The sequence below is a fragment of the Ascaphus truei genome, chromosome 22, assembly GCF_040206685.1.
Source record: "Ascaphus truei isolate aAscTru1 chromosome 22, aAscTru1.hap1, whole genome shotgun sequence".
Taxonomy (NCBI): Eukaryota; Metazoa; Chordata; class Amphibia; order Anura; family Ascaphidae; genus Ascaphus; species Ascaphus truei.
The window spans coordinates 2,931,195-2,959,039 of NC_134504.1; the positions used below are offsets into that span (position 1 = coordinate 2,931,195).

General features: G+C 50.8%; 2 protein-coding genes and 1 long non-coding RNA gene across 5 annotated transcripts in view; 2 read left to right on the forward strand and 1 right to left on the reverse strand.

Annotated features, from left to right (window-relative positions):
• Positions 1–344: 344 nt before the first annotated feature.
• On the forward strand, positions 345–18,682 carry LOC142472593 (ketosamine-3-kinase-like). Of its 2 annotated transcripts, XM_075579669.1 has the most exons (7): positions 345–1,727; positions 9,793–10,009; positions 13,462–13,613; positions 14,235–14,326; positions 14,570–14,646; positions 15,741–15,863; positions 16,650–18,682. In XM_075579669.1, the coding sequence occupies exons 2-7, from the start codon at positions 9,824–9,826 to the stop codon at positions 16,992–16,994; spliced, it is 975 nt and encodes a 324-aa protein (XP_075435784.1). In that variant the 5' UTR covers positions 345–1,727; positions 9,793–9,823; the 3' UTR covers positions 16,995–18,682. The 2 variants fall into 2 exon arrangements, with proteins under 2 accessions (XP_075435784.1, XP_075435783.1); XM_075579668.1 differs by lacking the exon at positions 345–1,727 and having other exon boundaries at positions 9,191–10,009.
• A 2,004-nt stretch (positions 18,683–20,686) lies between these two features.
• LOC142472596 (uncharacterized) lies at positions 20,687–21,930 on the reverse strand. Its single transcript, XR_012789774.1, has 3 exons — positions 21,800–21,930; positions 21,135–21,315; positions 20,687–20,990 (listed from the first exon to the last, which is right to left on the reverse strand). It is a non-coding gene; the product is annotated as an uncharacterized LOC142472596 (long non-coding RNA).
• Positions 21,931–22,050: 120 nt separating this feature from the next.
• TBCD (tubulin folding cofactor D) overlaps positions 22,051–27,845 on the forward strand; it is a 176,376-nt gene continuing 170,581 nt past the window's right edge. Inside the window, exons 1-5 of one of the 2 annotated variants that reach the window (XM_075579659.1) lie at positions 22,051–22,471; positions 24,694–24,744; positions 25,230–25,327; positions 26,320–26,421; positions 27,039–27,185. In XM_075579659.1, coding sequence (XP_075435774.1) covers positions 22,324–22,471; positions 24,694–24,744; positions 25,230–25,327; positions 26,320–26,421; positions 27,039–27,185 — 546 coding nt within the window. In that variant the 5' untranslated portion in view covers positions 22,051–22,323. Of the gene's footprint in view, positions 22,472–23,194; positions 23,248–24,693; positions 24,745–25,229; positions 25,328–26,319; positions 26,422–27,038; positions 27,186–27,845 lie in introns of those variants that run through there. The other variant, XM_075579660.1, reaches the window with a different exon arrangement.

Sequence of the window (27,845 nt, forward strand, 5' to 3'; positions counted from 1 at the left end):
TTACCTGTTGCTGTGCCTAGCTGTGTGGGATACATGGTGTAAGTCTTGTTATCTGTTGCTGGGCCTAGCTGTGTGGGATACATGGTGTAAGTCTTGTGTTACCTGTTGCTGGGCCTAGCTGTATGGGATGCATGGTGTAAGTCTCGTGTTACCTGTTGCTGTGCCTAGCTGTGTGGGATACATGGTGTAAATCTTGTTACCTGTTGCTGGGCCTAGCTGTGTGGGATACATGGTGTAAGTCTTGTAACCTGTTGCTGGGCCTAGCTGTGTGGGATACATGGTGTAAGTCTTGTAACCTGTTGCTGGGCCTAGCTGTATGGGATGCAGGGTGTAAGTCTTGTTATCTGTTGCTGGGCCTAGCTGTGTGGGATGCATGGTGTAAGTCTTGTTATCTGTTGCTGGGCCTAGCTGTATGGGATGCAGGGTGTAAGTCTTGTTATCTGTTGCTGGGCCTAGCTGTGTGGGATGCATGGTGTAAGTCTCGTGTTACCTGTTGCTGGGCCTAGCTGTATGGGATGCAGGGTGTAAGTCTTGTTACCTGTTGCTGGGCCTAGCTGTGTGGGATACATGGTGTAAGTCTTGTTATCTGTTGCTGGGCCTAGCTGTGTGGGATACATGGTGTAAGTCTTGTTACCTGTTGCTGGGCCTAGCTGTGTGGGACGCATGGTGTAAGTCTTGTTACCTGTTGCTGGGCCTAGCTGTGTGGGACGCATGGTGTAAGTCTTGTTACCTGTTGCTGGGCCTAGCTGTGTGGGATACATGGTGTAAGCCTCCCTATCCTGTGTCAGGAATTCCAAGGTTGGCTTTTTCATGTTGCCGTGTCTCTGAGACATTAACTCATTACTTGCTGGATCCCACTGGCCAGTCAAGACTGAAATAATGTCACATTATGTGACGATAACGTGGCGTTATCCTGAAATAACATGGCGTTAAGCCCATACTATTGAGTTCCAGTATGGCCGTTATGTTTGCATATAATTAGCTAGTGTATACTGCGCTCACTCCGGGGAAATGATGCCCGTTCTTGTTCTAGGTAATGTCACGTTATTTGCCCTGACTTAATGGAGATATACAATCCTGTCAAGCAGCAGGGGCCACTAACAGTGTTACTAGTACCCGGATACCATGTATCCATTGGCATTATTACTGACCCCTTAACCATGTCACTGCCATTAGTACACTTTGACCCTAGGAGGGACGGACCCCTTAACCCTGTCACTGCCATTAGTACACTTTGCCCCTTGGAGCTACTGGCCCCTTAAAAATGTCACTGCCATTAGTACACTTTGCCCCTTGGAGGGACTGGCCCCTTAACCCTGTCACTGCCATTAGTACACTTTGCCCCTAGGAGGGACGGACCCCTTAACCATGTCACTGCCATTCGTACACACTGCTCCTAGGAGGGACTGACCCTTTTTTTTGTTTTTCTTCTACCTATATGTTTGTCACCTATTGTCAATTTGTTTATCTGATCAGTGAGTATAGCTATTTAGGGGGGATTGCATTAACACGCCTAATTCAATTTACCAATCTTTCTCTTGCGGTCATGTTGTGACTCCAGTGCATTCTCACTAAGTCCGGGCAGATGGGAGGAGAGGGGGAGGAGGCGGAAAACTGAGAGAGTATTAACACCTCCAGTGTATTGTCCACCAAGCAGAGTGAGCAACTCTTGCGTCCTGGAGTAAGCGTCTGACCCCAGCAGTCCGCAGGTCTCAGCCTCGTGTTCTGTGAGTGCACGGCTTATCTGAAGCGCCTTTCTCTACTGTACTCCTTATCTCATTCCATAGCAGTAACTGGTGTGTATGTATATATATATATATATATATGTATATATGTATATATGTATATATGTATATATGTATATATATATATATATATATATATTTTTTTTTTTTTTCTCTTAATCTATTCCTGGCCTCACATTTCTGTGTTTTCCTGTCTCTCCCGACCCCCGTCACTCTTTCAATTTCTCTTAGTTTCTAGTTTTATTTCCATTGATGGGCCAATAACAGCCACTTCAATGCCACAGGGTTTTTAACACAGTGAAAATAATAGTCTGCACTTACCTATTTTATTCAACTTTTCTTTTGTCCTAATCACATACATAACTGTACACTTATTTATTTATTTACACACTTTACAATGAGTTTTATATACTCAAGTTAAAACAAAATGAGGAGAGAAAAGTCACCGAAATATTACATTTTAAATGACCGCGCCATATTCTTTGTTGTTAATTTCAATATCAGTTGCATAGGAAGATGGGAGTTGACAGCGGTTCAGAACCATGCGTCCCACCACGTCTTCCCATTCTCCCGGACCTTATTAACCCTTTGGGTGCCCTATAGACGTAGCTGGGATGGCATGGGGTCTGGCAGATCCCCGGAAGGTCCCATGATGTAGCTACGTCTTAATAATCCTGCTCGCTCTTCTAGGGGAGATCGGGTTCTGAACGCGCTCTTACAGGAAGGATGACTCTTCCCCTTCCGTCATCGGGGACAGTAGTCACATGATCACAAGCTCCCTGAAGGGCCGTGGCACTCTGGTGTCGTGACCCCTCCGGCACTTAAAGGGTTATCTGACTAATATTTAGGCTTTAGCCTCATGTATATACCCAGCACTTTGTAATTCCCTTTCTAATCTACCCCCTACCACCTCTGTTGGGAGACGATTCCATGAATCCACCACTGTTTGCATGAACAAGTGCTGTACTTACTCACACATTTACCCCACGCCTCCCTGCAGCGTCAGAGCGCGAACTCTTGTTCTAACTCTTCTCGCTCTCTGAAATATGCTTCCATCTTGCGCCGTGCTGAAATCGTTGATGTATTTGGAAGTCTCTATCCTATCTCCTCCTCTCCCTCCAGCTGTTTGTGTGGAGTTTGTGTTGACCTGAAGCAGCAGATCCTGTTTTTCTCTCTTAAAACACCAGGGGGTCGGCTGAGCTGAGACGGGCTATTATTATCCGCTCCGGGGCCGCCCGAGATACTGTTTAGAGTAGTGGGTTCTAGTTCCCTCCAGTTGAAACAAAAGGGCGATTTTAACCTTCCCCTGCGTCACACGGGAAGTAGGAAACCGCAGGGTCGTTCGCTGCAGTTTCCTACCGGTCCGCGCCACGCGGGGGATTTGAAAACTGAGAAGAACCGGTGAGTATCTCCGGAACCGAGCGGTCCCGGGCGGAAAATGAAGCGGTTTATAATAATTATAAGGGAAGGTAACTTATGGGGTTTTGACGGTTAGGGTAGGGGGTTATGAGTTAGGGTTTTAGGGTAGGGAATTAGAGTAAGGGGTTAAGGTTTGTAGGGGAGGGGGCAGCGTTGGTATTAGCGGTTAAGATTAGGGTTTTTTAGGATAAAGGTTAAGGTGTGTGTGTGTGTGTGTGTGTGTGTGTGTGTATAGAGAGAGAGAAATGTGTATGTGTGGAGAGAGGTAGGTGTGTATGTATAGAGATTGGTGTGTATGTATAGAGAGAGAGAGAAATGTGTATATGTATATAGCGAGAGATATATGTATGTATATGTGTATGTATAGAGAGAGAGAGAGAGAAAGGTGTATGTGTGGAGAGAGAAAGGTGTGTACAGTATGTGTATGTATAGAGATTGGTGTGTGTATGTATGTATAGAGAGAGAGAAAGGTAGGTGTGTATGTGTATGTATAGAGATTGGTGTGTGTGTGTGTATGTATGTATAGAGAGAGAGAGAAAGGTGTATATGTTTATAGCGAGAGAGGTATGTATGTATGTATAGAGAGAGAAAGAAAGGTGTATGTATGGAGAGAGGTAGGTGTGTATGTGTATGTATAGAGATTGGTGTGTGTGTGTATGTATGTATAGAGAGAGAAAGGTGTGTATGTATATAGTGAGAGAGATGTATGTATATAGAGAGAGAGAAAGGTGTATGTATGGAGAGAGGTAGGTGTGTATGTATAGAGATTGGTGTGTGTGTGTGTGTATGTATGTATATAGAGAGAGAGGTAGGTGTGTATGTATATAGCGAGAGTGGTTTCAGCTCCTTGTGACCTTGGGCAAGTCACTTTATCTCCCTGTTCCTCAGGCACCAACAAATAGATTGTAAGCTCCCGTGCCTGCAAAATGTCTCTGTAAAGCTAGCAGCGCTATACAAGAACATGCATATATTAAAATCACTTTGTTTCCACTTGTATTGCACTAATTTTAGAATCAAACAATTATAATATATTGCACTACAATCACTAACTAGTGTAGGTCAGCGCTTTTAGAGGGTTATATCACTTTGTTTCCACTTGTATTGCACTAATTTTAGAATCAAACAATTATAATATATTGCACTACAATCACTAACTAGTGTAGGTCAGCGCTTTTAGAGGGTTAAAATTGTTTGTTTGCCCATATATAGCGAGAGTGATGTATGTATGTATGTATGTATGTATAGGGAGAGGCGTGTGTGTATATATGGAGTGAGGTGTGTGTATGTATAGTGAGAGGTGTGTGTGTGTATATATGGAGAGAGGTGTGTGTGTGTGTGTATATATGGAGAGAGGTGTGTGTGTGTGTGTGTGTGTGTGTATGTATAGAGAGAGGTGTGTTAACGGGACACTCACTGAATCTTATACTATATTAGTGAAAGCACTGTATGCCTGCCTGCCTGCATGCATGCATGCATGCATGCCTGCCTGGATGTCCGGTGTCCCTAGGGGCAATCTCATTGGTCCCTTGGCCCGCCCGCCCCCGCACACCTCTCATTGGCCTCACACACACACACCACCCCCTTGGCCCGCCCCCCACACCTCTCATTGGCCTGAGGCGGAGTGACGGGCCAAAGGTCCAAAAAAAAAAAAAAACACACACACACCTCTCCCCCTCCCCGCTCCAAATCACCTCTCCCCCCTCCCCGCTCCAAATCACCTCTCCCCCTCCCCGCTCCAAATCACCTCTCCCCCTCCCCGCTCCAAATCACCTCTCCCCAGCGGCATCACCTCCCCCCTCCCCGCTCCAAATCACCTCTCCCCCCTCCCCACTCCAAATCACCTCTCCCCCTCCCCGCTCCAAATCACCTCTCCCCCCTCCCCGCTCCAAATCACCTCTCCCCCTCCCCGCTCCAAATCACCTCTCCCCCCTCCCCGCTCCAAATCACCTCTCCCCCTCCCCAGCGGCATCACCTCCCCCCTCCCCGCTCCAAATCACCTCTCCCCCTCCCCAGCGGCATCACCTCTCCCCCTCCCCGCTCCAAATCACCTCTCCCCCTCCCCGCTCCAAATCACCTCTCCCCCTCCCCAGCGGCATCACCTCTCCCCCTCCCCAGCGGCGCTCAAACTCAACTCTCCCCCTCCCCAGCGGCATCACCTCTCCCCCTCCCCAGCGGCATCACCTCTCCCCCTCCCCAGCGGCATCACCTCTCTCCCCTCCCCGCTCCAAATCACCTCTCCCCCTCCCCGCTCCAAATCACCTCTCCCCCTCCCCAGCGGCATCACCTCTCCCCCCTCCCCGCTCCAAATCACCTCTCCCCCCTCCCCAGCGGCATCACCTCTCCCCCCTCCCCGCTCCAAATCACCTCTCCCCCCTCCCCGCTCCAAATCACCTCTCCCCCCTCCCCGCTCCAAATCACCTCTCCCCCCTCCCCGCTCCAAATCACCTCCCCCCTACCCCCGGCGGGGAAACAGGCAGCTGCCACGCGGCGCGTAAGATGGCGGACCCCCTTCCTCCCTCGCGGCGCCGAGTCAGACGATGGCGGCGCCCGGAAGTACAGGTAGGTGTCGCTCCCCCACCTCCGGCGCCAAACGGAACTGAGAAAGGGCGCATCAACTGAGACGTGTGTGTGTGTGTGTGTGTGTGTGTGTGTGTGTGTCACTGTCCACTGCCCCCCCCTCCTGTCCACTGCCCCCCCTCCTGTCCACTGCCCCCCCTCCTGTCCACTGCCCCCCCTCCTGTCCACTGCCCCCCCCTCCTGTCCACTGCCCCCCCCCTCCTGTCCACTGCCCCCCCCTCCTGTCCACTGCCCCCCCCTCCTGTCCACTGCCCCCCTCCTGTCCACTGCCCCCCCTCCTGTCCACTGCCCCCCCCTCCTGTCCACTGCCCCCCCCTCCTGTCCACTGCCCCCCCCTCCTGTCCACTGCCCCCCCCGTCCTGTCCACTGCCCCCCCCTCTCCTGTCCACTGCCCCCCCTCTCCTGTCCACTGCCCCCCCCCTCTCCTGTCCACTGCCCCCCCCTCTCCTGTCCACTGCCCCCCCCTCTCCTGTCCACTGCCCCCCCGTCCTGTCCACCGCCCCCCCCTCTCCTGTCCACCTCCCCCCCCTCTCCTGTCCACTGCCCCCCCCTCCTGTCCACTGCCCCCCCTCCTGTCCACTGCCCCCCCTCCTGTCCACTGCCCCCCCTTCCTGTCCACTGCCCCCTCCTGTCCACCCCTCCCCCCTCCTCCCCCTCTCCTGTCATCTGCCCCCCTCCTGTCCACTGTCCCCCCCTCCTGTCCACTGTCCCCCCCTCCTGTCCACTGTCCCCCCCTCCTGTCTACTGTCCGTCCCCCCCTCCTGCCCCCCCCCCTCCTGTCCACTGTCCGTCCCTCCTGTCCACTGTCCCCCCCTCCTGTCCACTGTCCGTCCCCCCCTCCTGTCCACTGTCCGTCCCCACACCCTCCTGTCCACTGTTCGTCCCTCCCCTCTGGGGAACACGGAGAAAGAGGGAGAGAGAAGGGAGCGGGAAATTTTACTCACGGGCAACGCCAGGTCTCTCTCCCCCTCGCCGCTACAACTCACCTCTCTCCCTCCCACGCCGCCGCTCCAACTGGAACAGATGGCTGCGCCCGGAAGGACCCCCTTCCTCCCTCGCGGCGCCCAGTGAGAAGATGGCGGCGCCCGGAACTACAGGTAGGTGTCGCGTGTGTCGCTCCCCCACTTCCCCCCCCCCACTTCTCCCCCCCCTACTTCTCCCCCACCTCTCCCCCCCCTCCCCACCTCTCCCCCCCCTCCCCACCTCTCCCCCCCCCTCCCCACCTCTCCCCCCCCCCTCCCCACCTCTCCCCCCCCTCCCCACCTCTCCCCCCCCCCTCCCCACCTCTCCCCCCCCCCTCCCCACCTCACCCCCCCCCCTCACTCCCCACCTACCTCCCAGAGCACGCTCTCTACGGCTCAACATCCCCGAGGAGCAGGAGGAGGGCGGCAGGGACTTAATGCTGCTAGGTGAGGAAATGCAGGGGGAGGAATCCATGCCTTTGAGGCGCCCCCCCCCGGCCTTTGACGCCCCCCCTCCTGCCTTTGACGCCCCCCCTCCTGCCTTTGACGCCCCCCCTGCCTTTGACGCCCCCCCCTGCCTTTGACGCCCCCCCCTGCCTTTGACGCCCCCCCTGCCTTTGACGCCCCCCCCCTGCCTTTGACGCCCCCCCCCTGCCTTTGACGCCCCCCCCTGCCTTTGACGCCCCCCCCCTGCCTTTGACGCCCCCCCCCTGCCTTTGACGCCCCCCCCCTGCCTTTGACGCCCCCCCCCTGCCTTTGACGCCCCCCCCTGCCTTTGACGCCCCCCCCTGCCTTTGACGCCCCCCCCCTGCCTTTGACGCCCCCCCCTTGCCTTTGACGCCCCCCCCCTGCCTTTGACGCCCCCCCTGCCTTTGACGCCCCCCCTGCCTTTGACGCCCCCCCCTGCCTTTGACGCCCCCCCCTGCCTTTGACGCCCCCCCCCTGCCTTTGACGCCCCCCCCCTGCCTTTGACGCCCCCCCCCTGCCTTTGACGCCCCCCCCCCTGCCTTTGACGCCCTGCCTTTGACGCCACCCTCCCCTCTCCCTTTGACGCCACCCTTCCCTCCCTTTGACGCCCCCCCCTCCCTTTGACGCCCCCCCCCCTCCCTTTGACGCCCCCCCCCTCCCTTTGACGCCCCCCCCCTCCCTTTGACGCCCCCCCCCTCCCTTTGACGCCCCCCCCCTCCCTTTGACGCCCCCCCCCCCTCCCTTTGACGCCCCCCCCCTCCCTTTGACGCCCCCCCCCCTCCCTTTGACGCCCCCCCCCCTCCCTTTGACGCCCCCCCCCCTCCCTTTGACGCCCCCCCCCCTCCCTTTGACGCCCCCCTCCCTTTGACGCCCCCCCCTCCCTTTGACGCCCCCCCCTCCCTTTGACGCCCCCCCCTCCCTTTGACGCCCCCCCCTCCCTTTGACGCCCCCCCCTCCCTTTGACGCCCCCCCCTCCCTTTGACGCCCCCCCCTCCCTTTGACGCCCCCCCCCCTGCCTTTGACGCCCCCCCCCTGCCTTTGACGCCCCCCCCCCTGCCTTTGACGCCCCCCCTGCCTTTGACGCCCCCCCCCTGCCTTTGACGCCCCCCCCCTGCCCTTGACGCCCCCCCCCCTGCCTTTGACGCCCCCCCCCCTGCCTTTGACGCCCCCCCTGCCTTTGACGCCCCCCCCCTGCCTTTGACGCCCCCCCCCTGCCTTTGACACCCCCCCCTGCCTTTTACGCCCCCCCTGCCTTTGACGCCCCCCCCTGCCTTTGACGCCCCCCCCTGCCTTTGACGCCTCCCCTCCCTGCCTTTGACGCCTCCCCTCCCCTGACTCCCCTCCCTGGTGCTCCCCTCCCCGGCGCTCCACTCACATCACCTCCCACACACTGACTGACACACAACTTACTGACACACACACACGCTGACTGACGCACACACACACGCACACTAACTGACGCGCGCACACACACTGATGACACACACACACACTGACTGACACACTGACACTGACTCGCACACACACACTGGCTCACACACACACACACTAACTGACGCGCGCACACACACACACACACACACACAAACTGACTGACACACACACTGACTGACACACACACCGACTGACACACACACCGACTGACACACACACACTGACTGACACACACACACACCGACTGACGCGCGCACACTGACTGCCGCACGCGCACACACCCCCACACACACACACTGACTGCCGCACGCGCACACACACTGACTGACTGCCGCACGCACGCACACACTGATTGACGCGCACACAAACCCTGACTGACGCACACACGCACGCACACACTGACTGAGGCACACACTGACTGTGTGTGCGTCAGTCAGTCTGTGTGTGTTTGTGTTTCTGCTTCAGACTCACTGACGCGCGCGCAAACACACAGTGACTGACGCACACACGCTACATGAAGCTGTAAAGGAGGGAGGGAGGGAGGGGGGGGACTGGATTGATGTGAATGGGGGACAAACAGAGAGAGGGGGGAGGAGAGAGAGGGGAACGGGAACATTACATCCCGGGCAACGCCGGGTCTCTCAGCTAGTAGGTTATATTATTAACATTAAGTACTGTACTATGTTTACTGTAGCTACTTTTATTCTGCTACTTATTGCTACGTTATGTTCTGTCTCTTCTGCTCGATCTCCCATCTCCGCATTACTAGGTGATGTCTGGCTGTCGTTTTTCACTTGACACTGTATTTGGGTTGATGTTTTTCTTGTTTTCCTGGTATCACTACAGGTTATGCAATGGCCTAATGAGCATACTGTTGGCGCCATTTACACACATGGGGTAGGGTATTTAAGGGTTTGCTTCACTGCTGTATAGGTGTTCCTGAGGGAGGCTGCATTGGGAACCCAATGTATCAGGCTGATATATTTAGATTTCTTTCATTATGGAGTGCCTGCCCTTCTGTAATATATACCTATGTTGGTGCTCCTTTATGTATTTACATAGTCATACGACACTCGGGCTTGTGTTTGTAAATGGTAATAAATCCAGCCGCCCACCTCATTTCACTACATGTTTGGCGCTGGTCTAGAAAGTATTTTTGGACTGAGGATTCCATCCGTCACTTGCAGGACAGCGTCTGACCCCTTCAGATCCCCGGAAATGTTTAACCTCCTCTCAAGGCGAGACCCTGCGGGACTCCCTGATACGGAAGAGCAGCTGAAGAAGCTGCTGAAAACCTCGATGCTCAGACCCGCTGGGCACTATCAGAGAGGCGGTGTCAGCAAAGGCCAGAGCTACGACACGGACCGTGGCCTCGTGTTTGTGAAAATCAACCTCAGGGCGCAGGTTAATAACGATTTAAAGCAGCAGATTGTGCCCCGCGAGGCAGAAATCCACCCCCCCCCCGAAACCGAGCGTGCGGCATTACATAGCGGTGCCAAGCGGTGTTGAGATGTTTGCTACAATTTACCTTTTTTGTGCTCAAAATCTAATTAGCTGATGGAAAGGAGGGGAGTTTTAATCCTTCCACTTGCCAGAGAGACAGATTAGAGAACAATAGAAAGAGTGTGTGCGCACGACTCCATTCTCTCGATCTCTTGGAGGTCTCATCATTCTAATACAGGGGAGCACAAACTTTTTGGCGCTGCGCCCCCCCCCCCCCCTGCCTGCTCCCCCTCGCTCTGGCACCCTCCTTACCTGGTTTCGAGTGATTCCGCAGGGTCATGTGACGTCACGTGACCCCGTTGCCATGGAGATGGACATGTGGTGTCACACCGCGGCATCATTTGACGCCACGTTGCCATGGCGACGCATCACAGCAACTCGTCTGAATCCAGGTAAGTGGGTTGCAGAGGCCTCACGCGATCCCCCCGGCATTTAATTTAAATGCCTCGGGGAAGAGCGCGGAGCCTCTGCAACCGCCCGCGCCCCCCAAAAAACCCTGCGCCCCCCCCACTTTGCACACCACTGTTCTAATAGACCTGTTGTTCCTGGAGAAACGTAGGTTGAACTTGATGGACATATGTCTTTTTTTCCCACCTCCTCTCCTATGTAACATGTAGTATATCTTCTGAAGATGCAGCCCACATGGTCGGCCAGTTGAATTTCTTAAGGAGCTCTGAATGGGGAGTGTTTGGCAATCAAGTGTTGTCTTTCTTCTTACTTCCCCTGTCCTTATCAGAGAGCCAGTAAAGATAAGGGGAGGTGGGACTCTGGCTGCACAGGCGCTTGAAGACCACCCAGTGACATCACACAGTGACATCACCCAAAGACCCAGATTCACTAAAAGGAGCTAAGGTTTAGCACGCCTTGGCTCCTGTTCATTTGAATGGGAATTAATCTGGGCTAAAGGTTAGCATTGTTTAGTGAATCTGGGCCAAAGGGTTAGGGACTCCTTAAACATGTCGCTGGGATTAGTTCACTTTGGTCCCAGGAAGGAATGTCCCATTCAGTGACCAAGCGTTTGGATTCTTTATCGATGAGATTAGTGTACAGATCTTTCCAACGGTTTCATCAGCTCTGTACACTATCATTTCCTCCATGAAGAACCCTTCTGTTGGGGGTCCTAAAGGGTTCAGCAGCCTGCATCAAATCTTGAGGTGTCTGCAAAACAACAGTAGAGGCAGCAAAGGGTTAACATTATTATTTATTTTATAGGCAGGATTGAAAATAAACCTGTGGGAAATTAAACACTAAAATATTCAGCACATTTTTAATTTCTCGTGCAGGAAGAATGTGATCATTAGGCCGCAGAAGTATTATTTGCTGTGAGACGGCGGACATATTATACTCTGGAAAAACTACACCCAGGAGCGCTGCATTATTAAAAAATAAAGGCAACAAGCAGCTTTGTGTCAATGTAACATTAAGGGGTTAATTCTACATGCGCCGAAATGCCAGCTTTGGACTTTATAGACTAAAGCCCTAAGGGAGAAAGTGTCTTACAATAGTGCTCGGGTTCTCAGCTACTCCGTATCACAGACCTGTGAAGTCTGAGAATCATAGCACTGGTCATGTGTGTGTGTTTCTGTTCATGTATGTGTGTTTCTGTACATGTATGTGTGTTTCTGTACATGTATGTGTGTTTCTGTTCATGTATGTGTGTTTCTGTTCATGTATGTGTGTTTCTGTTCATGTATGTGCGTTTCTGTACATGTATGTGCGTTTCTGTTCATGTATGTGCGTTTCTGTTCATGTATGTGCGTTTCTGTTCATGTATGTGCGTTTCTGTTCATGTATGTGCGTTTCTGTTCATGTATGTGCGTTTCTGTTCATGTATGTGCGTTTCTGTTCATGTATGTGCGTTTCTGTTCATGTATGTGCGTTTCTGTTCATGTATGTGCGTTTCTGTTCATGTATGTGCGTTTCTGTTCATGTATGTGCGTTTCTGTACATGTATGTGCGTTTCTGTACATGTATGTGCGTTTCTGTTCATGTATGTGTGTTTCTGTACACAAGCTTTATCTTACTGGCTGATAACGCAGAATATCACTGAGCTTTCATAGGGTGGCAGTGCTAACGCAGAATATCACTGAGCTTTCATAGGGTGGCAGTGCTAACGCAGAATATCACTGAGCTTCCATAGGGTGACAGTGCTAACGCAGAATATCACTGAGCTTCCATAGGGTGACAGTGCTAACGCAGAATATCACTGAGCTTCCATAGGGTGACAGTGCTAACGCAGAATATCACTGAGCTTTCATAGGGTGGCAGTGCTAACGCAGAATATCACTGAGCTTCCATAGGGTGGCAGTGCTAACGCAGAATATCGCTGAGCTTTCATAGGGTGGCAGTGCTAACGCAGAATATCGCTGAGCTTCCATAGGGTGACAGTGCTAACGCAGAATATCACTGAGCTTCCATAGGGTGACAGTGCTAACGCAGAATGTCACTGAGCTTTCATAGGGTGGCAGTGCTAACGCAGAATATCGCTGAGCTTTCATAGGGTGGCAGTGCTAACGCAGAATATCGCTGAGCTTTCATAGGGTGGCAGTGCTAACGCAGAATATCACTGAGCTTCCATAGGGTGACAGTGCTAACGCAGAATATCACTGAGCTTTCATAGGGTGGCAGTGCTAACGCAGAATATCGCTGAGCTTTCATAGGGTGGCAGTGCTAACGCAGAATATCACTGAGCTTCCATAGGGTGGCAGTGCTAACGCAGAATATCACTGAGCTTCCATAGGGTGACAGTGCTAACGCAGAATATCACTGAGCTTCCATAGGGTGGCAGTGCTAACGCAGAATATCGCTGAGCTTTCATAGGGTGGCAGTGCTAACGCAGAATATCGCTGAGCTTTCATAGGGTGGCAGTGCTAACGCAGAATATCACTGAGCTTTCATAGGGTGGCAGTGCTAACGCAGAATATCACTGAGCTTCCATAGGGTGACAGTGCTAACGCAGAATATCACTGAGCTTTCATAGGGTGGCAGTGCTAACGCAGAATATCACTGAGCTTTCATAGGGTGGCAGTGCTAACGCAGAATATCACTGAGCTTCCATAGGGTGACAGTGCTAACGCAGAATATCACTGAGCTTTCATAGGGTGGCAGTGCTAACGCAGAATATCACTGAGCTTTCATAGGGTGGCAGTGCTAACGCAGAATATCACTGAGCTTTCATAGGGTGGCAGTGCTAACGCAGAATATCACTGAGCTTCCATAGGGTGGCAGTGCTAATGCAGAATATAACACCATATATCAGGACAGAGATATAAAATTACCCTGGCTGCATCCAAACCTCACCCGTGCGTAGGAAAACACGGCGCATACGCAGAGCAAACTGTCTTGTCTGATAGGCCAGAACCATGTTCGATGGGGAAATCGCCGGCTTAGAAGCTATCAGGGAGACTAACACGGTGCGGGTACCACAGCCTATCGCGGTCACCGATTTGCCGACAGGAGGGGCACTGCTGGTAATGGAGCATCTAGAGATGAAAAACGTAAGCAGGTGAGTGGTTCACACCGCGGTGTCACTTTCGCCCGACAGACGACTCCCTTCATGTTTCCATTCTCTTCCCGATTTTGCCCATTTTCGTACGTCGACGTAAAATAGAAATGTGCGGGAACTTTAGGAGACTGCCGTCATCGATATCGTTTTTGGAGGCTCGCTTTGTCACGTTGCCCTTATCTCTGCTACAGTTTCTGGGCAATGCAAAAAAAACCTGGATTATTTCACAATGAAGCATGTGATAAGGATGGGGGGGGGGAGCTGAGCTGCTTCATGGGGTGAAGGGCTGAGCTGCTCTGCGGGGGAGGGGCTAAGCTGTTATGTAGGGGAGGGGCTGAGCTGTTATGTGGGGGAGGGGCTGAGCTGTTATGTGGGGGAGGGGCTGCTCTGCGGGGGCGGGGGAGAAAGGGCTGAGCTGTTCCGTGGGTGGAAGGGCCGAGCTTCTCCTTGGGGGAGGGCTGTGCTGTTCCGTGGGGGAAGGGCGGCGCTGCTCCGCAGGGGGAAGAGCGCAGCCGCTCTGCGGGGGAAAAGGCTGAGCTGCTCGGGGCAGGTGCTGAGCTAACTGTAGGGTGTTTGCCGGTCGGTCAGAATGCTGACGGTTTTCTGTCTCGTGTCTGACAGATTCGCTGAGAAGCTGGGGGAGCAGTTGGCGGATCTGCATCTACACAATGTGACGCTGAAGAGGAAAGTGCAGAAACTGGGAGGAACCATTGGTACGATTCTTATCATGAGAGCAAACACCGGTGCGGTGCATACACACATACTGTGTGTGTGTGTGTGTGTATATACATACATATATTTATATACATATATACACACACACGAACGATGCTCTGTTGCCCAAATGTAGCTGGGTTTCAGGAAGTGATTGTACCAAATACGTTGATGATTTATCCCGTACTAATAAGCACAGAGCAGCATGTGGTATAATTCTACGTCCGTCTCTTTATGCGAAGGTCAATTTCCTGCACACCACCAACTCGTGGAGAAGTTTGGGTTTCATACAGTCACATGCTGTGGCTATATCCCACAGGTAGGTAACCTAAACGAAATGCAGGGGAGGGGGGAGTGGGAGAGAGGCAGGGGGTGATGGAGAAAGCGAGGGATTGGCAGAGAGAGAGAGAGGCAGATAGATATACATAGAGAGGTAGGGATGGGGAGAAGGGAGGGAGAGATGGAGAGAGGCAGATAGATATACATAAAGAGGGAGGGATGGGAAGAGAGATTGAGGTAGGGGAGAGATGGAGAGTGGGATTGGCAGGAAGACGGAGAGGAGAAAGAGGCAGATAGATATACATTGGGAGGGATTGGGAGAAGAGGGAGAGATGGCGAGAGAGGCAGATAGATATACATAGAGGGAGTGGGATAGGGAGAAGGGATGGAGAGAGGGATTGGGTGGTAGAGGGGAGATGAGGGGGAGAGAGGGATTGGCAGGGAGAGGAGAGATAGGCAGATAGATATACATAAAGAGGGAGAGATTGAGAGAAGGGAGGGAGAGATGGAGAGAGAGAGAGGGATTGGTAGGGAGAGGAGAGAGGCTGATAGATATACATAGAGAGGGAGTAATAGGGAGAAGGGATGGAGAGAGGGATTGGGAGGTAGAGGGGAGATGAGGGGGAGAGAGGAATTGGGAGGTAGAGGGGAGACGAGGAGGGGGGACAGAGGGATTGGCAGGGAGAGAACCTATTGCATGTTCTCAGCTGTGAGTGATGTCAGTCATCCGTTTGCAAGAATAAACGATGGCGCACATGAAATAGCAAATAGTTTTAGGGATCGGTTTCAATGATTACAAACTGCCATAATGGGGGTTATTAACTAAAGTTTTCCAGCTTCGCAACTGGGGCAAAGTCCGTGCAAAACAATCGCACAAGATTTATCAAAGGAAACAAAACCCACGGGATCCTTTTACTTGCATATGGCTGTGTTTTTTGCACGGGGTTTTCCGTAGTTTTGCAGCCGTGAGACTTGAGTAATTAGACCTCAGTGGGTTACGATGATACTTAGGGTGTTTAATGAAAACACATATACTGTTTTGCCCCAGAAAGACACCCCTTTTGCCTGGATACCTGGTGGGTTTTGCCCATATTTCTCCAATAACTCTAGTAATGTTCTCTGCTGCATCTCGAGGTGAACGAGTGGCACCCGGACTGGGCGACTTTCTTTACCTCCCAGCGTCTCCAGCCCCAGCTAGATTTAATCCAGCAGGAATACGGCGACCGGACGGTGTGCGAGCTCTGGTCCGGGCTGCAGGTGAGACGGTAATCGCACGTCAAATGGAACCCTTTCACTGCCAGAGGGGCTTGCGATGCGCCGCGGTCCGGCGACGAGGAGTTAAACGCAGCTCCGTGGAAACCATGCAGGCGGCATCCAATACATGGCCTTCCCCCACACGTTCTGTGCGGCAGATACAAAATAAGGGGAAACCATGAATCCGGAGGCGCGTCGGCAGGCCGCGTCACAAACCGCTCTGTATATTGTATCATCACAGCTTGTACTTTAAAACAGTCAGTCCTCTTTATTTAGCCAGAGAAGCAAATTGCTATTAAATGGGGGATTCCACCCCTACATTCCCCTCCCCCAACCCCTACATTTCCCCCCCACCCCCACATTCCCCCCCCCCACCACTCCCTGCTTCCCATCCATGTAAAAAAGAAGTTGGGGTAACATTTGATTTAATATGTTGTCCTTACATAGTACGTCACTGTTAAATCTTCTATTTAACAGACACTAAAAATAATATATTAGTTGTATGCGCACAATGTCCGTGCTCTCTTGTCCGTGCTCTCTTGTCCGTGCTCTCTTGTCCGCGCTCTCTCGTCCGCGCTCTCCCGTCCGCGCCCTCCCGTCCGCGCCCTCCCGTCCGCGCCCTCCCGTCCGTGCTCTCTTGTCCGCGCTCTCTTGTCCGCGCCCTCTCGTCCGCGCCCTCTCGTCCGCGCCCTCTCGTCCGCGCCCTCCCGTCTGCGCCCTCCCGTCCGCGCCCTCCTGCAGCCTGCCCAGGGTGTTAAGTGAACATTGCATGTTCTCCCTTTTATCCAGATAAAGGTGCCACGTGCCTTCACCGGCGCCGACATCTTCCCGGCACTCCTGCATGGGGACTTATGGGAAGAAAACATAGCAGAAGACGAGTCCGGCCCGGTGCTTTACGACCCAGGTTGCTTTTACGGCCACTCGGAGTACGAGCTGGCGATAGGGGACATGTTTGGCGTCCACTGTGGGACCTTTTATTCAGCTTATCACAGGAAAATCCCCAGGGCGCCCGGGTTTGAGATGCGATTGCAACTGTACCAGTTATTCCATTCGTTAAATAACTGGAACCATTTTGGGCTGGGGTATAGGGCGATCACTTTAAGTCTCATGAGAAGCCTTATAAATGGCCTGTAAAGCAGGGGTGGGAACGTCCTGTCCTCACGGGCCACCAACAGGTCAAGTTTGTAGGATATCCCTGCTTCAGCTCAGTGACTGAGCCACTGATTGAGACATCTGTGCTGAAGCAGGGATGTCCTGACCAGTTGGTGTCCATATTGAGGGCTGGAGTTGCCCACCCCTGTTTAGAGCGATGTTACGGTCGTCACTCAATTCAGACACGGTTCCGCGAGGCTTATACATTGGTTAAAGACCGGGGTCTCGCCGCGATGCTTAGTGCCCCGATACCACGTTACCTGCCATACAAGTCCACGGCAGGTTCACACCAGATGGGAGCGCGATAACCCACAGCGGGGTGAATTCTGCCCAAAGTGCCTTTCGAAAAAGTAGCAGCCCTGGGACTGATTGCAACTAATCCGATACCCGCGGCGTGTTGGAGAAACGCTCTGCACAGCGCCTTTTACAAGCTCGATACAATGTTTGTTTGAAAAAGAGTCTTTTCTTTCATCCTTTCACTGCCTGAAGCCCCCGCGTCGCACCCAGCAGTGAAAGAGTTAAAGAGGAGCGGGAGCCGGAGGTTGGTACAGGAAACGGCCTGTGTGCTGCTGCTGGTTAGCAGTGGCCCCGGGAAGTATTTGTACCACCCCACGCTGACCACTTGTTTTCAGAACGTAATGTTACACAACCGGAACATTCATGGACACACGGTGAGGGGCCGCACACGCCTTTACACACGTACATTTATTTTTAATGGTGTTTTTTAGCCAACGTTTTTATCTCAAAGTATCAATTTATGATCAAACTCTCCTCCTGGAAATAATGCAACAAACTGGGGTACGCCATAGAAACCCCATATTTAAAGCAGCAATCCACCCCACCCCCCAGAAGCCTATGTGGGTTTAACTCCTATAATGTTAGTATCTTGCTGATTTAAAAATAAGGTTCCTAATCATCCTGAGGTTACCATGGTAACCCTTAGACTGCACGGGGCTCTGAGCTCCATTTTAACCTCCCGGAAAAATCCCATTCCCAACGCTTACTGTATCTCTCCCGAACGGAGCATCAGATTTGAAACAGTCCAGACCGCGTAGGAAAAGGCAAGAGATCTCTTATAATAAGTAGGGAAAAAAGACGCTGGTAACTACAGTAATGTGAATACCTAGCGTCCCGCCCAGCCCCTACTGGGGCGCCAATGGTGGAGTCCAAGTCTTCAATGAACCTATTTTAGATCATGTAAATATTATGTGCACTGGATGGTTTTGGTCACTGTTTTACCCACCATAACTTATATAATGTGTGCAATATCATTAGCAAGCCTCCAATAGAACAATAGAATGGGACAAGCGCCACCATAACTTATATAATGTGTGCAATATCATTAGCAAGCCTCCAATAGAACAATAGAATAGGACAAGCGCCAGCAGAACGGTTGCCGGTCACTTGCAGGTTGTCCATCTACATGAGCTCATGAGCTCCATCTAGTGTTCAGTGCTACGGGCTCTATGTATCCATCACAGTGTCGTTATTTTGTTGCAACTCGTGCTGAAATATACCTGCCCCAGGCAGCGTCTGTGTATTACCGTATTCAAATGTGCGCCATTTTTAGGCATGTCTGCCTGCGACGAGGTGAGATTTAGGGAGCGAGTGGGAGGAGTTAGGGCGGCGTTACATTTGCATTTTGACGCAGGTCTGTGTATTAAATAAAAAAAATTAATAAAAAACGCGACTCGTGTTTCTTTTCATGACGGGTTTCTCTGTCACCTTAAATGGGGCATAAACCTTTTTTTTTGTGCAAAATACTAGCGCATCAGGCATCACATTCTACAACCGTAAAAATACATTTAATCAATATGTTGAGTTTCAGAAAAAAAATGCAACTGCTTCAGCCGTTATTTAAAATGCTGTGAAGCAGTCTTTCCGGCGTTGGAGAAATTAGGACAATATTGTAAATCGTTTGGATTTCTCCAGGATTGGGAGAAATATATTGTCATATTTTTTTCTCTATATTGTCCCATAGCTAGTACCATCATCTCGTTACTCGTGTAACGTTCAAAGCTGTTTTATTCCATATCTCTTAGAAATGTATTTTTTAGCTGCTTTAATAAAAGCAGAAGATGTAATGATTTAGCCGTATTTATTGAATATAAGATGTTTCAGCGATTTCCGGTAATTGTATCAACCCCTTTTTTCTGTTTATAGAGGTGTGCAGCATGTACCTTTTGGTTTTCGCTATATAAATAAAGGTGTATATATATATATATATATATATAAACAAAAACTAACAACAATGAAGTAGCGCCGCTATTATATCCTGACCAAAGCTAGTAAATTAAAGAACTGATATAGCTAACCATGAGTGCGTTTAGTGGGGTGGTGTGATGATGGCTAATACACAATGATAAAAACCTGTAATCTCAAGAGTGACATAAGTTAATTCTAGATACTTACATCAACACTATTTAATACTGATGAATTAATAAAAAATAAAAATCAATATACAAAATATAGAAAATGAAAAAATGATGAAAAAACAAAGACCTGTTGCAATGTCAATAGCATCCAGGTTACTGCAGCCCGTTTCAAAGGGATCACCAATCCCTGACCAAATCTGTGAAAAAAAGAGAAAAAACAGGCGCACACCTAGTGCATTAACGTAATAAAAATTGTATTCAAGGAACATAAAATCGAACAAATGCCCACTCACAGAAGTACTGCAATTATAAGCATGTATGAGATAGGCTCTCATGTGTCAACACACGGTCCTCTCAGTCCGGCTCGAAGCAGTGGCGTCCTCACGTGACCCTCCTTCGTATAACCGGAAACGGAATTGCTCCTATTCGGTGCTCGGCGAGAGGGGTCCCTCCGGAAACCAATACTTGGAAATCCTCTGTGTTGATATCGGGGCCGTGTGAAACACACAGGAGCTTAATTCTCACGTCTGATAGTGGCAAAGTTCATGGGCAAGTGGCGGCAACAATCAAACCACGCCCTACGCGTTTCATCATATATGTATATACTGTATATGTATATATGTAGCCAAGTGCCCCTGGCTATATCCTTCTACTGACCTAAACACTATATAGTCCTGATAGGAACAGGCAGTGTTGGGGTTAAACTCCTGCACAGGGCCTAGCCTGCAGTTGCAGCCTGGATGGGTACTATGTTGCCTTATATGTTGCAGGCCTAAACCGGCAGTTGGAGTGTTATACCTTGGGGGGGAGGGGGTGGGGGTACTGACTGGGTCACATGGGTATGGTATGATGCCTGTCAGTACATGGACCTGTCCTGTTATGAGGCGGGGTTACAAGCCCTTCCCCCCCTGGGTATAAAAGCTGACACTCCAACCAATTGAGGTTGTTGATTATGGGACAGTGTGATACCCTGTTCCCTACCAGAGGGTCAAGGAGATTGGGAGGGGCTCTGGGGGCCTCAAGCCCCTGGGGTCTGCGCCAGGGCTGGAGGACGATCATGCTGTTATGCAATAAACCTGCCGTTGGACCAACTATGGTGTGTGGTTATTGGGAAGGAGTATTGCCTGTGGGGACCATCCTGCATCCAGCAGGATCCTCATGGGATGGAGGTGCTGCACAGTAAATAGATGGAGAAAGCCTGCCCTGTTGCTGCTCCCAAACTACACCTGCGGAGCCACTCAGATCTCCTGAACCAGCAGGTGAGCTACAGCACCGAGGACAATACCCATGTAGTGGCCAGACCTTCAGTGACAGGGGGGAAGAGGTGCTACATTTGGAGGCGCTGCTGAGATGAAGCAACAGGGGTGGAAAAGTATGGCTGGGAAACCCGGTGAAGGAGAAGTGAATGGGGACACTCACGGTATCCAGGCCAGAGCGCTCCCAGTCGGTTGCTAGCGGGGTACCCGCTCAAGATGCAACCCCACCCACTGCCGTATGAGACGTGCCTGACAAGCACTGTATCAAGGTCATCGTTTTACCTTGTTCGGGACATTATGAATAGTCTGAGAGGTCGAAGAAGGTACACAAAGCGCAAGAACTCCACCTATATGGTGAATATTCAATCTTGCATAAATCAGATAATGTTGATGCTTAATTCTCAATATGCAGAAAGAGAAAAGAAAGAAATATAGTGCAACACAGTTTAATATAACAACAATGCTAGAGCCAGGAGCTCAAATGCACTCACATGCTCCCGAATAAAAACAAGCAATTCGCCCACTCTGGGTCCTGTAGTAACGGTGCCGCTCGGTTGTGTAGTAAATACAGCTATGCGTCCTCCCAACGCTCTCACTTCCGCGATCGGGATGGCGTCTGACGTCACGGATCCTCTCAGCCTATCAGCGTCTGCTGCTCATGCCTCTCAAATTCTGCAGAGAGGAAAGGTATGCGAACAGGTCAGCGGGGGACACCGTAGTTCTTACGAGCAGTAATCGGCACCAACTTCACAGGGTATATATATACACACACACACACACACACACACACACACACACACACACACACACACACACACACACACACACACACACACACACACACACACACACACACACACACACACACACACACACACACACACACCTCTCCCCCCCCCCCTCTTCCTCAGGGCTATGCAATCCATAATCTACACAGGAGTTTATATAGGATTAGATAAAGTCAATTTAGATCATGTGATCACTGAAAATGTCTTGATTATATAGGGATTTTTATATATAGCAAAAGGTGACACATTGTGTGCACATTTGCATGTCATTTCCCAGAATCCCTTGCTGCAGTGGAAACACTGTATGCTAGGTGATAATGGGGAAGGGCGGGGTTGCAGACCTGTCTAAGACATGTGAATGTGCTCACAAGTGATATTCTTTATTGGCTATATGCTAACGGTGGAGGTTTTTCTGTCGCCTTTTTCACCCACTGTTAGGATAGAGATTGCCATGTGTGGGGTAGCACAGCCTCACACCTCAGCACGTGACCTCACACCCCAGCACGTGACCTCACACCCCAGCACCCCCCCTCCAGCCCTCTCCCCATGCATCACTTTCCCCCTGTGACATCATCCCTGCTGCTTCGCCTTCCTCTGCTTTTCGTCCGCCCCGGCACGCCGTAGCCTGTCAAGCGCAGCGCGAGGCAGCCACAACAACGACGTTGGACCAACCGCCCCGGCTCGCACCCGCCCCCCCTTTTTATCAGCTCGCGCCCGCCCCCACTTTTTATCAGCTCGCGCCCGCCCCCCCTTTTTATCAGCTCGCGCCCGCCCCCCCTTTTTATCAGCTCGCGCCGCCGGTCACGTGGGGGAGACCGCTGCACGTGCCCCCCTTTCCCCACGCGCGCGCCCCGGTTATACCGCTGTCCGGGTGTGACCGCGCAGTCCCGGGATGGCGGAGGAAGGAGAGGATGTCCTGGCCAGCGGTAACCTGCTGGAGACCTTCTCGGAGCGGCAGGAGACCCGTGCCCTTATCGGGAGCCTGAAGGGGGTGTGTGGGGTGCAGGTCCGCAGGGAGGTGTGCATCCAGCGCTTTGTAGGTGAGGTGTCCTGGGTCCGCAGGGAGGTGTCCGGGGCCCGCAGGGAGGTGTCCGGGGGTCCGCAGGGAGGTGTCCTGGGTCCGCAGGGAGGTGTCCGGGGCCCGCAGGGAGGTGTCCGGGGCCCGCAGGGAGGTGTCCGGGGCCCGCAGGGAGGTGTCCGGGGGCCCGCAGGGAGGTGTCCGGGGGCCCGCAGGGAGGTGTCCGGGGGCCCGCAGGGAGGTGTCCGGGGGCCCGCAGGGAGGTGTCCGGGGGCCCGCAGGGAGGTGTCCGGGGGCCCGCAGGGAGGTGTCCGGGGCCCGCAGGGAGGTGTCCGGGGGCCCGCAGGGAGGTGTCCGGGGCCCGCAGGGAGGTGTCCGGGGCCCGCAGGGAGGTGTGCATCCAGCGCTTTGTAGGTGAGGTGCCCGGGGTCCGCAGGGAGGTGTCCTGGGTCCGCAGGGAGGTGTCCTGGGTCCGCAGGGAGGTGTCCTGGGTCCGCAGGGAGGAGCCCGGGTCCCGCAGGGAGGTGTCCGGGTCCCGCAGGGAGGAGCCCGGGATCCGCAGGGAGGAGCCCGGGGTCCGCAGGGAGGTGTCCTGGGTCCGCAGGGAGGTGTCCTGGGTCCGCAGGGAGGTGTCCGGGTCCCGCAGGGAGGTGTCCGGGGCCCGCAGGGAGGAGCCCGGGGTCCGCAGGGAGGTGTCCTGGGTCCGCAGGGAGGTGTCCTGGGTCCGCAGGGAGGTGTCCGGGGCCAGCAGGGAGGTGTCCGGGGCCCGCAGGGAGGTGTGCATCCAGCGCTTTGTAGGTGAGGAGCCCGGGGGGAGGGTGAGTCTGAGTCATGAGGCTGCGGTCTGTTGGTGATCATTGTCGTTGGGATTTAGGTCTCGCCATTGGCGGTCATTGTTGAGAGGACAGGCTCGTTGGCGGTCACTGTTGGGATGTCATGAGAATGACTGTCAACAGTGAGCAGTCACGGTAATTTAGATGGAAGTTTCATTGTTGGCGGTCACTGTCGTTGGGACAGCGGTCTGGTGGTAGTCACTGTTGGGATTGCAGTCTCATTCATTGAGGGTGGGGACATTTTTTTTGGGACTGCAGTCTGTGTTGTTGGGACAGCGGTCTTGCTGCTGGTGGTCACCGTCATTGGGACAGCAGTCTCACTGGTGACTTTCACTGTTGTGACGGCTGTCATATGACAGTGACTGCCAACAGACCGCCATCCCAACGACAGTTAACGATCACTGTCGTTGGGACGGCGGTTTTGCCATTGGTAGTCCTTGTCGTGGGCACAGGGGTCTAGCCCACTGAGGTGGGATGCTGTTGTTGGCAAAATGCTGATTTAGGGACAGTTTCAATTGGTACGGCCATCCTGCTCATGTCCATTTCGCTTTCAGAGTAGACCATCTTTTTCATTAGTCTCCTTTTATTGGGAAGGTTGTTTATTAGAAGCTTGTCTCTGTTTGGTCAGGCTGTTTTTATTCACAGTTTCAAAGTTCCACCTGTTGTCATACTGTCTCGGTCATGACATTTTTTTCAAGTGTGGGGGTGTTGTGCTCATGACGGTCCCACTCACTGGCGAGGCCGCCTCGCTCATGACGGTCCCACTCACTGGCGAGGCCGCCTCGCTCATGACGGTCCCACTCACTGGCGAGGCCGCCTCGCTCATGACGGTCCCACTCACTGGCGAGGCCGCCTCGCTCATGACGGTCCCACTCACTGGCGAGGCCGCCTCGCTCATGACGGTCCCACTCACTGGCGAGGCCGCCTCGCTCATGACGGTCCCACTCACTGGCGAGGCCGCCTCGCTCATGACGGTCCCGTTCATAGCCACAGTTTTGACAATCTCTTCAAATGGAATTGCAGTCTTTCCACGTGACAGCCGTCTCTCATTACCTTTTTGTTTACTAACAAATATTTATGTATATACACCTTTTTAATAAAATGAGTCCCTGCTGTTACGTTTTGTAAATATGTAAGCATTTATGTATTACAGATTTCTAAACGTCAGAGGAGCAACCTTGTTATTACAGCTAACTGAAATATTGAAGCTGAGATTCTGTGATAAAAAAATTGATGTTTTCCTGCAAAATGTATTAGTAGCCATAGAATATATTTGTCTGTCAGTGGTTAATCCTTTGTGTTGAAAAGTTGACATTTGTATACAAATAAGGTTTAAAAAAGAAATAAAAAAATGAAATCAACAATAGAGAGTCTGGAAAACTATCTGGTAACACTATACTTTTCATTTTAGTTATAATGGACTATTATCAAGAGCAACCTCATCTCTTGGATCCACATTTGGGTATGTATAACAGTCCTTACCGGTTCCTTACAATAGGAGTATTTTGCTTGATATAACGTGTGTTTTTTTAATTTTTTTTTGCAAAGTCATATTGTGCATGACTCTTTATAAAGCAAGTCTGGTATAAGAGGGAATTTACTGTATGTGGGTAAGTAGCATTGCCAGGAAATAAAGCTGATACCTGCATTATAGTCAGCATGGTGATCATATCACAAATCTGTAGAGCAACCGACACACCGGTTTTATACATGACCATTGTAGTCTCCAGAATGACCTTCAAATGCGAGTATCTTTACAAATAAAGAAATCTTGTTTCCGTATAGGCACACATGGCGGCATCTCATAGGTTGTCCATCATGCTATCCGATATTGATATCTGACGGAATGCGTTCCGCAAACTGCGGATAGCGAGGACCACCTGCACAAGTTTATATGTTGCTATCATTTGCTTTGTGTGAGCATAACGTGTTTTTTCTTTGTCATAGAATGGATGTTGGACTCCTTGCTGGAAATTATACGTGATGAGCAATCTCCAGATCTTCTCATTCACTTGGCTTTCAAATTTCTTTATATCATTTCAAAGGTAAAGGAAAAAAAATGTAGATCTGACGATTTATGCAAATGCATACCCAAAATTGAGGCATACCAAGAAAAAGAAAAAGTTACAGTTGTATTATACGAGGAAGGGAGTCTTAAGGACGGTCAAATTGTGGGTCTGAAAAGTTATCTGGTGTGTGTCCTATGTAACACAAATTAATGTATTTTTTTATTTTTTTATTAAAGTGCTAACATTTTGTAACTTTGTTCTGCAGTTCGAAGGCGGGTGGGATGACCGTGGCTGTATGTTTTTGCACCTATCAATGTTTATTGCATTATGATTTTTTTTAAATTTTAATTTACCTTTTTTTGTTCACAATAATTGCTTTTACCAGTATCCTACCAGGCACAGAGCTGCTTTCTTTGCAGCCATTTGAATGTTGGGTTTTGAACTCCATTTCTTATTAATAAAATACCCAATTTAGCAAGTGGCGAGCAGTAACAGAGAGATGGGAGCAGGGACCCGGCTGAATAGTTTGGGGGGGAAGAAATATTTGAAGAATATGTAAAAGAGCTGGGGGAGCCGCAGCTTTATACGCACGGTTATTTTACAATATGGAGAGATTAAAACCCCGAGCCTTCCTATATTTCGGCTAGAACAGTCCCTCACATAACATTCGTAAGAAATCGATCTGTAAACATACTTATTTATTCAATCGCTAAACATTTCGCTGACCGTAGGAATGCTGGGATTGTAAGTTATCTGTGTTCTAGATTCCCGTCTCAGGTTTTTTCACTTAGCCTCCGCATCGCCCATATATTACTTTATTCATCTTGTGTATGCGCAGTGTTGCATTTTTATTTAAAAACAGGACAAGTCCTGTTTGACCCTTTTGGGAAACAATGTCTCTATTGTGGACATACGGCATCTCATTTTGTAATATATGATGCGAGTTTGTGCTTAATGACCCAATATTAAGGTCCTTTGCAGCCCTAGCTCAGAAGGGGAACATGTATAATAATGAACCTCTCCTACAGGTACGGGGGTACAAGATTTTTCTTCGCCTCTTTCCCCACGAAGTTGTTGACGTGCAGCCCGTGTTGGAAATGATTTCGGCACAGAACCCTAAAGATCATGAGGTAACCGTATCAAGTCTGGAAAAACATCATGAAGTTTAATTACCACTGCAGAGGGGACACTACGATCATTAGTGGTGTTATAATACAGATGTATTTAATAGTTTTTCCACTGCGTTCCCCCTCTTATGTTAAACAGTTCTAGTTTTTAACTTTTAATTTCTCATATTCCTTGTCTTAAAATTACATATACTACACATGACATTTTCAACTGCTGCATATAAGTTAATCTTTAATTTAATTACCTAAAGGCATAATATTCACACAATGTATGGTGAGCTAAAGTTGCTGCTTTAAAGTCATAGAAATACAGTTTGACATTATTGTACTTAGTGATTTATTTACATTTATACTGTGAATTGCTATATAATACAGCAAAAGATGCCTGGAATTGGTGTTGGCAACTATGAGGTATTTATTGCTTACAATAAACTGCAGTGAATCCACAAATTAACTGCTTTTTCGTTTGCAATCGTGAGATACAGAAGAAAATGTTTAAGGGGTTACATCTGGGAGATTTTGAACGTGTAAAGAATTTAGCCAGGTAACAAAAGGCTGTCTTTTTGGCCGTGTGGGAGATTGCATGTGTGACTGTCTCTGTTCTTGTAATCCCTCACTAGACCTGGGAGACCCGTTACATGTTGCTTTTGTGGCTCTCCATGACGTGTCTGATACCCTTTGATTTTTCACGCTTGGATGGCGATATCACCAGTGAGGCAGGACAAAGGCGTAGGTCCACCATGGATCAAATCCTGGATGTAGCCAAAGTATGTATTCATTTCGTGTTACTAATTCTACATCAAAATAGTAACATTTTTATTGTCTTCCTATTTTATTAATTACAATTCCACAGAGAAATTAAACAGTTGAAGGAAATGTTATATCTACACACTATTTCCGGTAAACATTTTTTTTAAAATACTTTGTGCAAAATGTTCTATTTGCGATTAATGTTGACCTGAAGTTTTTCCCAATTGTGGTGAATATTTGTGACATTCTCAAGGACAATTCAGAAGTGTCTTTCAGATGTGAATGCTTAGACTACTTTTTACTGCAACATTATGGGAATTTTGATATAAAGATAAACAGGGGTTACTACTTAACCCAGGGGTGTGCAAACATTTCCCCATGCGCACCCCTGCCTGCTCTCCTCAGTACCTCTCAGCCCCGGCGTCAAGTGACGTGACCCTGCAGTGTCCTTTGCCGCCGGGTTACCGTGACGACGCGTCGCTAGAAGGTAAGTGTGTTATAGAGGCCTCGTGCGGTCCCCCGGCATTTAATTTAAATGCCGAAGGGAGGTAGAGCGTGGGACCTCTAACTACTGCGCCCCCAGTTTGCACACCCCTGACTTAAGGTAAAGGGGAGTAGAAACATGGAACTTGTTAGACATTAATTGTCCTGATTTTTGCCATTGATGTCAAGCAGGG